Source organism: Myotis nattereri (genome assembly GCF_964212035.1).
Source record: "Myotis nattereri genome assembly, chromosome: 6".
NCBI lineage: Eukaryota > Metazoa > Chordata > Mammalia > Chiroptera > Vespertilionidae > Myotis > Myotis nattereri.
The window spans coordinates 46238979-46250144 of record NC_138081.1 but is presented as its reverse complement, the minus strand read 5'-3'; the positions used below and the strand labels follow the sequence as shown (position 1 = coordinate 46250144).

The following is an 11166-nucleotide window of genomic DNA, read 5'->3' as shown; positions in this document are numbered from 1 at the left end:
TTAAACAATCAAACATAAAATAAGATAAAGATCAATATGGCATACAAGAACCTTCATGATCTCACCCATCTGCCTCTTTAGTTTCTCCAACTCCTTTCCCACATGGACCACTTACAAAACTGCAAATGCACTATGCCCCTTTATACCTTCATGCCTAGAATTCCTCCCCCCACCCCTTACTATCTGATGTCTACTCATTCATCTTTCAAGACTCATATTTTCTATAAGACTTTCATAACTGCCAACCTTCTTTCCCCTTACAAAATAAGAGCATTCTTCCTTTGCTGTTTCTAGCTGTAATATTTACGTACTTTTATTTTAATAACTATAGCAACTGTATTTGATAGCTTAATAATCAGAATTTGTCTTGTTAAAACTCTACCTTTGCCTAGCCCTTTAAAAAAATTTAACTATGCTGAATTACTGAAAATTTCCCAAACTGTTACATTTCACTTAATACAACAATGTATTTTGAATAAATAACATGTTCTGATCTGTAAGATTCAAATTCTTTGGGTTCAGAAGAGAAAAAACAACAATTTTATAATGATGAAATCTTAGGCAAATTGAGGCTGCAGGGAAAATATATCTCAAGACAAATGACTAAGGAAAAGTATACCATGAAAAATATATTTATGATTTTTTTAATACTTAGGCATTACATTCCATATCAAAGCTTACCAACATGCTATTCTATAAATTCATATTTATTTTATACCATAATTTGATTATTTCTGTTCCATGCTAAAAAGCCCACTCTTCCATATAACTTTTAGCATACAGAACCTGGAATATAAAAATTTAACTTAATGTTGTCAAACTCTTCTAACATATAGGAGAACCATTACAGAAATGTCTAGTGGTCAATGTTCTTAAGTTAATGAGCAAAAGAAAAGCCCCAAATACATTCACATTTTCATTTAACAGTGGCTCATCACTAAATTCATCAGAAATAAATCTACTTGCCTCTGCACAATATAGGGAAATTTTGCCAAATGCCTACCTTTAAGAGCTAGATCAACTTTGAAGAAAAGTGTACAAAAACATAAGTTGTTAACAAAAATTTAATATTAAAATTACTCAAAGTTATTGTTAATATAGGAAAGAAAACATGTCTTAATCACCCACAAGAACTTTTATTTTAATAAATAACAGTGGACTTACCAAAGGGTAGGGATTTTAATGTGTCAAGTTTTATGGATATTGGTAATAAACCTTAAGGAGGTGAAACCAACTATTCAATATAACCCATTAGGCCCTAAAAATAAAACTATAATACTTGCTCATTTATTCAGAGTACCAGCAATTTCAGTTCGTGTTAAGTGCTTCATTTTCCTGTAAATCTGATGTTGCACAGGGAATTATACACATTTTCATATCATCACAATCTTATCAATACCTCAGGCTAATAATATTGTGAATGCAACTGGTTTATAACAAACACAAAGTCAAAACTCAATGCTACTACTTATGGCAAACAGAAACAAAAGTCAATTTGAAAGGATGTTTTTCTTTTGTTTCCCATGCTTTTAGTTGGACTTCAACTAAACTCTCGTGAAATTAACGTCTATTTCTAGCTGTAAATCCACAGTATAAATATGGTAAATAAAGCCAAACTATAAGAGCTAACTATATACTGAATAACCAAGATAATCAATAATAATAACTAATACTGCTCTGGAAGACCAATCTAATGAAAAAAGTATCATTAGATTTGGTGGGAAATACAGACAAATCTGTACAATCTAACATCTATAAACAGTAAAACCGAAACATCCAACTTCCTTATAGAAAGTGTTTCAAAAGACTCTTGCATTTTATAAACACAAGATGGGCTCACTTTGATGATACCAATTTTAAGATTTATAAAAATGTTTAAAAAAATTTTCCACAAAAGTTTATACAGTTTAAAGCTATACACCAATCTATAAATCTCAGAAAATGGGAGAAAAAAAACCTTTATAAGATCACATGTATAAAACAACAAATGAAATGTGATTTTATTTAAGGCAATACTGGGCTACTTCACAAATCACCACCTCAAATATTTACACTGCTCCACACTACTAGTTTCTATCACATTCACAAAGGATTTTTTTTTTTTATAATACCAAATGTTTAAAATCTTTGATGTAAATTCTTTATTCACATTTCCATTATATATCATGGAATCATATTATCTATATCCAATTAGAAGCAGAGGGAGTGGGGAGACTGTAGCTATAGGAAACTGCTAAAGAATCTGCTTTAATTTCACATAAATACCACCCTAAAATCCTGGATGGCAAATTTACAAAGCAGAGCAAGGTGTTAATATAATGTGCCTGCTTTGTGAAAAGTGATTTTGAGATCATCTTGTAAATAAATGCTTTATGTAAAAATTAATGAACTATGGCAGAGTTTCTAGTTTTAGTTTAAAAAATTCTTAATTTAAAACAATAAAAGAAGTTTTAAAAACTTGCTTAGTTAAAAATTAAAATTCCAAATATAAATGTGTCATTTAATAGTTTAGACTTACATACTGCTGGTGGCAGCAAATGATTTACAATAATAAATATATACAAAAAAGATATCTACAAACAAAGAGTACTGTTATACATGAGCAGTGATTGGTGAAACAAATCAATCTCATAGATAATTCATTTTAGTTCATGAAAAGGACAATTGGTTTATAGAAATTTGAGGTTTAGCTCAATATTTACAATAACTTAAGTTTTGATTCTGTTCTTCAAGTCCCATAGGGATAAAAAAAGTTTTACATGACAAATGTCATGTTTTTTTTTCTTTTTTTCCTCTTTTTGGCCAGGTTAATTCATGTCAATAACAAAAATAATGAAAAAGTTTCACAATTCTAGCATGCTTGATGGCTATTTAAAATAAAATTCTAAAGGACATATTTATAGCACATTAGTTATCAGTACTGTCCTCTCCCTGTGGCTTTGCCCATACTGATTTCTTTCACAACAGACACAGATCGATCATTTGAATGTACTTCAAGTTTTTTCAGACTGACAGTAGGTTTCATTTCCTGAAGTTGCTTTAAGACAAGCTCGGTGCAGTCTTTCAGAGTCTTGTCTAAAACAATCTTTACATTATCACTGCACTGAAGCTGTGATGGATTGGCAAACTGTACAAAGGTTTCACTTTCTTTATGAGAACATATATGATTTCCACTACTCACAGCAGTCTTGTCAATATTTTTTCTTGAATTTGAATGGGATCCTTTTTTATTTCCACTATTTGAATGCTCTTTGTCAGTATTTTTCTTCTGCTTCACTGCAGACTCCTCAAGAAACTTCAGAAATGATACTTCAAATCCCATCGGTTTAAATGAGCTCCAGTCAAAAGATGCAGGATGCTCCTCAGTGGTTTGAATTGCAACAGCAGTTTCTTCTTCTTTATGCGTATTACTTAATTCAACTGCTGGTGCTGGTTCAGCCTTTTCAACTTTCCTCTTTTTATTTTGGGAGACATTTTTTTCTTTATTACCTCTCTTCAAATTACTTCCTTTTTGTTTTTCTGGTTGGCAGGGCTTATTTTCCTGGAAATCATTATTTACATTTGGAGAGGTATGAGCTTGGGTCTCCACACTTGTGTTGTCTTCATTTATTAATTTTGTAATGAATAATTCTGTTAGTTCATCCATTTCGTCTTTTTCATTTTTTTCAACTTCCTTCTGTAGAACTGTAGTTGTTCTTGAGTTATCACTGCTCTCTGATACACATGTATCAGATTCTTTGACATTATTCTTATCAACTTCTTGCTGAGAGGTTTCCTTTAGTTGTGAGTTGCAACACTGTTTGAAGACAATAAGAAGATTGCGGTGCTGTGATGTAAATGCTTTAGATAATTTATGGCATTTATAATGTCTAATTATATTGCTTTCACTTGTAACAACTGATGTACACCCCTTTATCATACATGGATATTGGGTTACAAATTTGCTTGTACATTCAGATAAGGCATCATTTCTTGCCTTTATAGAATATACATGCTTTCCACGTTTCAGAGAATAAGGCTTATTTTCTTCAATCTGTACAATCTTTGTATTCTTGTTTTCTAAATTATTTTTTTTCCTTCGTTTGATCTTAGGCATTTTGGTTCCTTCCTTTCCAGATCTGTGTTTTGTCCCCCGATATTTAGACTTTGTCTTTTCTTGGTTTGCTTTGCTTGATATATTTTCCTGACCAGATGTTAATCTTCTTGGCCGAATCAAATGAGCTTTATGTTTATCATTATGCTTATTAAAAATGTGTCGAAGGAGATTAGACCGAGTTGCATATATACGGTCACAACCTTCACAATCACACTTGTATATGCCATCTTCTTCAGTTTTACTCCCCCTTATCCCAATTCCATGGTCTGCCTCAAGATGAACAACATAGTTCAAATATGTGGTAAAGGAAGATTTACACTCTAACTGGTCACATGGAAATTTCCCAACATCCACGGAAGCAGTCATACTTTCAATTTCTTCAGGAGTCATTTCATGAAGTTTCATATAGTGTTGTATTAAGCCAGTAATAGCTTGGAAAATTCTAGAACAGTCACTCACCTGACATCGAAATTCTTTCACAGTTTGTTTAGTTTCAATTTCTTCACTTTCTTTACCAGTTTCGCTTTCCTCTTCAACCTCTGCAGAAAATGCAGGTAGATCTGATTTGTGTACAGCCTGGTAATGCAGTATTAAGTTTTGCTGTATTGTAAAGGCAGCAAAGCAACCCTGATGAACACATCGGTAAGGTCTGTAAGGACTGTATCTTGTTGGAAACTCAACAGACTGAGAAACTGGCTTCTTGCGTTTTTTCTCCTCCTTTTCTTTTTTATGTCTCCTGATTTTCCGTCCTTTGGTTTGTATGTTTGTGAGAGAATTTGTATTACACTGTTCTGAAGTAACTGTACTCACCTGCAAAGAACTTTCTGTTTTTTCAGAACTTTTTTTTTCTATAAGTTGATTTTCTGGAATCACTGCTATATTACTGAAGGCATTTTCCTTCATTGCTCCCAATTCCATAGCAGACTGAAATTCCCGTTTATTTTCCTCTATCATAGCTAGCTGTCTTTTTACTTGTGTTATTCGTGAGACTGACAAATTTTCATTCTGAGATTTTCTCCCATAAGGTCTTTTTATTTTTAACTTTACCATTTCCTCTGTTGTAAAATGATGTACCAACTGACAGTGCGCCCGGAGGTTAGAATTTCTTGTAAATGTTTTTGTGCAGGTAGGTACTACACATTTAAATGGAGCAAATTTCAACTGATTCTTCTTAATTTCAAGTATCATCTCTGGAGTGTACTGATGAATTTTACCATAGTGCTTAAATAGTGCATCCTTTGTCATTGCACTGTAATTACAGCCTTGGTTTTGACACACAAAGGGTTTATTAACTTTGTCAATAAACTGAATATTTATCATTTCAGAAACTGGCTGAACGACTGTAACATTTGGAATTGCTTTAACAGGAGCAGGAGTCAGTGTCACTGATGTATTTATTAGTACACATTGGGATGCTGGAGCAGATAGGTCATTTTCTAATTTTAATTTCTGTAAGCCTTCTAAAATTTCCTGTATTTGATCCTCCTTATGGAATACTTCAGACTGAGGAATGTTACTCTTTGTTGGCACAACACCTACAAAGGAGGAAAACTGAGAAGAGTCAGGTAATTTGTTATTTTGTACAGTGTTTACTGAAGGAAGTTGAATGTTATAATTTATTTGAGCATTCTGTGATGTTTCACCAACACCCTGAGATCCACTTTTTACCTCAAGTATTTGAGAATTCATAGCACTTTTAATAATTTCAAGAGTCTTTTCAAAGTTTTGTATAACATTATCTTCAGTAATCTGCAAATCAGAATTTATTGAAGTGCATGAATTCAAAGCCATCATTTGGGAATCACCATTTTCAGTTTTTAATGGTAAAGGAGCTAACACTGTATGAGACTCAAGATTAGTTTTAAAGTTTTCTTTGACATCAGTCAGAAATATCTGATTGTCCACATTACTTAATTTCTGTGTTAGATTTTCCAAAGCCTGAGGTTCACAATTTGGAATTACGTTTGAATGAAGGTTAGCTGGTATCTCAATACTCTTTGCTATAAGTCCCATTGCTGTTAAGTCATTAGTTACCAAGTTTTGGGAAGCATTAGGTGCAATTAGCGGAGGAGTAACTTTCTTTCTTCTCTTAGAAGCACTGTTTCCCTTTTTATTTAAATGACTGGACCTTGTGTTCTGAGGGCCACTTATAACTGAAACACGTGAACTGTTACTGGTAAAATTTTGTGATGGCCCACTAGAATTAGGGAATGTACTAGAGCACAAACCATTTTCAACAGTCTTCAGTAGTAAGTCATTTGTTGGAAAAATAGGCAAACTGCTGCATTCCTCAATGGAGGGAGTTTTGGAGTTTGGTGTTCTATTCTGGCTTGTCAGCAGGGAGTTTGGGTGGCACACAGTCTGCAACAGGGTTGGTGGCACTGCTGGATTTGGTACCACTGTAGCATTTACTTGTGCTGCATCTGAGACACAACCTGTTGGAGCTTGAGAAAGCATTTCAGCACCCTCAAATGTACTGGGAATGCCAGCAGTTTCCAAAGCCTGTTTAATAATTTCACTTCCTTCTTGGCTAACACTTGTATTAAAGTTAGTCATACCAGTCCTAGGAAATGTATTTGGTAAAAATGTTGAAGAGCGATTTTCAGCAGCAAGAAGTTGCAGGAATGATGGATCTTTAAAACATGTTTCTGGATTGAAGGTAGACTGTTGTGGCTGCTGCAAATTTATTGCATTTGTGGAGAGAATCATGCTGGCAAGAAGAGAAGGCTGTCCATTACTCTGTAGAAGTTCTTGAGCAATTTCTGCTCCATCCAGAGGTTTACAATAAGATCGCTTAGACAAGTGTCCACCCAGTGATCTGGGATTGGTAAAAGCCCTGTAACACCTGCTACAGATAAATTTCCCATCTCTGATAATTGCAGGCCACTTAGCCCTTTTGTTGTGCTTGGGTTTTCTTTCCTTCCCATTTGGGCCTCGCCCACGGTCTTTTTTAACTTTCTCAGGAGCAGATTGTTGCGTACTGGTGCTGCTGAAGTCATTTGCAACATTTACTTGTGAGGGAAAAACTGCATTTTCAACATTACCTTTTAGAAAGGAGGAATTAGTGTTTCCTTCAATCTGTGAGGAAAAATGATTTGTATTGTTTTCCAGTTGGGAAAAAACAGAATTAGTTCCACTATCTGCTGGTGAAGGAAAGAGAGACATTGAACTACTTTCTGCAGGTAAAGGAAGAAAAGGATCTGAGCCACTGTCAATATTCAAAGGCAAAACTGTTTTGGTTAGATCTTCCATTTGTGCTGGTAAGGTAGTATTAGACAAATTTTCCATCTGGGAACATAACATACTACCATCCTGTTCATTTTTATCCTGAGAAGTTAAATTTGGATTTATGACACTTTCCACTGAGGGTAACAATGGAGTTGATACACTGGCTAACTGAGCTGGAAAAATGGATGATGAGACGGGCTGCAACTGATCTGAACAAGTAGAATTCCCATTGGCTTTGGTTTGTGGTGTAAAAAATGCATTGTTAGAGCTGCTCACCTGTGATGGCAAAAAATAAACAAACTTTCCATTATTTGGTACATTCAAGTTGTTAGATTTCTGGCCTTTTTTACTTTTGCATTGCATTTTAAATGCAGCATACTGGTCAGGGTGTGCTGTCTTCATGTGCTTCCCAATACTCTGTGAAGAATTATAGGTTCGAGTACATCCCTCAACCTGGCAACTGAACTTCTGAACTGGCGCTTTTGGAGGCACTGATGGAGTTCCTAAAGAACTATTTAGATTGGGCTGTGGTGGAACAAATGTGATACTTTCTAATGTCTTAAGGGGTAAATTATAAAGATTGGCCGATGTTTTAACATTACCTCCACATTCAAGTTTGGATGTTGGCAAACTGTTTTGAAATCCTGTCTGATTTTGCACAGAAAAAGTCATCAAGTTGTTCACTTGTCTTTCTAAGTTTTGTGGGGTAAGGCCACCTATTTTGAGCGTTTCTGAATTTACTAAAGAATTCTGAGTAATCTGGGCTTCATTAAAACAATCCTGTTCTTTTCTCTCCTGGAAACTTGGATGACACAAATCATTACAAGTATCTTCAACTACTGTATGTATGTTTGTGACCAGTGATTCTCCAGTGTCTTCCACAGTTGAGTTTTCTTGCTTTCCAAAGTTATCCTCAATTCCCTGATTGAGGGACACCTTAATGGACACAGCCACTTCACTGGCCTGTAGCAGAGGAGTAGTAGCAGGATTTTCCAAACCATCTGACAATGGTTCATCAGCTTGTCTGAGCTCAGAAGCAGAAATATGGTCTTGTTTGGCCACAGCTGATTCTGCATTGCTTTTATCCCAAGCATCACATCTATCTGTTGATAACGTATTTTCAACGTTATTTTGTGAAGGAAGCATAGATCTTTCTTTATCAGTTGTCCCTTCTGAGTTCTGATTCACTTTGGGAAGCTGAACAGAAGCTCCAGAAGAATTAAGTTGGTCTTCTGGAGGCAGTGCATTTTCAGGAGTGCTATGATCATCCAGATGCTTTTCTAGCTCACTCTGAGAACGATACACTTTACCACAACCTGTGAACTTACAAGTATAGGTATTATAATGCTGTGCTTCATGATCGTATAGTAAATAAGCTTCTGAAAAAATCCTGCCACATTTAGGAAACATACACTTTGCTCTAAAAACTTGATGCTCCTTTCGGTGGGTTAAGAGCTCTGCGTAACTATTAAAACCAGCCTTACATTTCATCTGTATACAGATATATGGTTTACTGCCACAGTGCATTTGTAAGTGATCATTGAGATGAGTAACACTTACAAAATGGCGTCTACAGTACTGGCAAATAACTTTTTTGCTTTGCATTTCAAGAAAGCGCTTGGCATCTTCATTATCCTTATGCCCCTTTACATGAGCAATTAGATTTTTAAAGTACTTAAAGCCCTTTTTACAAAAAGTTACAGGGCAATTAAATTCATTGACAGGTACTGGTTTCTGGACTGGGATGACTTCTGGCTCATAAGACTTATCTTTGTCATCATTTTCATCATCTGAACCATCATTGTCATTAAATACTATAAAGTCTGTTGAATAAAGACTATTCTTTTTTATAGGCCGCTGTTCCTGCTTGGCTACAGCATTAATCTTCTGATTATCACTGGTAGTTGTGATCTTAGGCGGCCTTCCCAATCTTCTTAATGGTTTCATAGCTGCTAGTCTCTCTTTACTAGATTGTTTAACATGCAATGTGACATGAGGGACAAAAGTTTCTTTAGAATTAAAGTTCTTTGCACATATAGGACAACTGTAAATCCCATCTTTGTAATGTTTTTGAGCATGTCGTACTATTCTATGACCAAGAAATTCTTTGTCACATAGCACACAATACTGCATGTAGGCTTGCCAATTCCGAAACCTAGCAGATATAAATCCTCTCTCTCTTAATTGCTTTATCTCTCTCTTCTTCTGCTTTTCATCACAAGGAAGGCCAGAATTAGCACCAACTCCACCAGAAAGTCCATTCACAGAAGTTTCTTTAGTCTCTTCCTGGTAGTCTACTACTTTCTCATAAACTTCACTGTCATTTAGTTCATCAATTGAAGACACAATGGATGCTTCTTCCCCCATTAATGCAAGACACTGTCGTTTTAAGGTTTTCCAGTCCCAGAATTCTGGATCAAAGGGCCACTGAGTTTTTAATACAAGTAAGAGCTCACAGCGTAGAGAATTTGGTATTGGAAGATTCTCTTCATCATATTTCTGGTCTGGCTGGTTATATAACATTTCCACAGCATAATATGCATCTACTGTAGGCTCAATAAGAAATTCGCTCAGTTGACAAGCACGTTTAACTTCCAGATCATCAGGCAACAAACAAGAAATGGTCTTGCAAATAGATATTTTCACTTCAGTATTTTCTGCAGATTCCAAGCGAAGAGCTTTTACACATAGTTCTATACAGGTAGCAAGTCCAGCACCTTCAGTCTGTGAAAAAACAAATAGGAAATATTAACTTAATCTACACTAATCAACACAGATTTGTGAATTTAATAATTTAAAATCAAGGTTTCTCAAATTTTGCAATAGCCAATGCATGAAAAGATGCTCCTTATAAAGCACTGCACCATAGCCTGGATTGGTGATGGTGTGTGTGTGTGTAAAATGAACTGCACAAAATAGCACAGAAAGCATAAGCACTGACAGCCTAGATTATCTAATAGCTAGGCAAACTGGGAAGTTATTTAACTTCTCTGACCTTTCATATCCCACTTATAAAATAGAGATAAAAAAAGCATAAACTTTATCAAAAATCTCATTTCCTAACTTTGCATTTGCAACCCTTCTGAAACAAAACCCAATTACAAAATGATAATGTCCTCATATTTCCTGAGTAATAAAACAAGGTTTTCACTTTTAACAGAATAAAGTTATTTGACCCTTAATAGTGGAGATTCTAGTTCTATCACAAACCTGAATGTCAAATTACCTACCTCATGGCCAGATCAGCTTAAGATTTAGGAGTACAAGGAGACATAATAAACTTTTCCCCTTTTGAATTAGCATCTTGCACTGTTATTATAAGACTAGAGAGGCCTGTTGCATGAAAAGATTCGTGCAATAGGCCTTCCCTTCCCCTGGCTGCCGGCACCGGTTTTCCTCTGGCACCTGGGACCCAGGCCTTCGCTCTGGCCGAAGCTGCCTTCAAGCCTTCGCTGCTCCAGCTGGAGCCGCATTCAGTCTTCATTTCTCGGCTTTGTGCCTACGTATGCAAATTAACCACCATCTTTGTTGGTGGTTAATTTGCATATCTCGCCGATTAGCCAATGGGAGGTGTAGTGAAGGTACGGTCAATTACCATGTTTGTCTATTATTAGATAGGATAGCAGTAATGAATGTAAGTCATTTGAAAGATACATGAATATAAAATGGGTTTAAAAGGGAATATATATATGAAAAACAAGCCAGCCAAAATATGTGGCCACATTTATGAGAATGAAATATGTGTTGTATCAGATCAAAAGGCAAGAAAGAAAAGAAGTCAAAATAGCTGACAGGGTCTGTATTTTCACAGATTATGAAGAAAACTAAATATTTTAATAAAC

At 35.3% G+C, this 11166-nt stretch overlaps 1 protein-coding gene across 2 annotated transcripts in view; it reads right to left on the bottom strand.

Moving 5' to 3' along the window:
• Positions 1-1124: 1124 nt before the first annotated feature.
• ZNF292 (zinc finger protein 292) overlaps positions 1125-11166 on the bottom strand; it is a 76876-nt gene continuing 66834 nt past the window's right edge. For both annotated transcript variants that reach the window (XM_081094010.1, XM_081094011.1), the window contains one exon: positions 1125-10048. In XM_081094010.1, coding sequence (XP_080950136.1) covers positions 2915-10048 — 7134 coding nt within the window. In that variant the 3' untranslated portion in view covers positions 1125-2914. The remainder of the gene's footprint in view (positions 10049-11166) is intronic.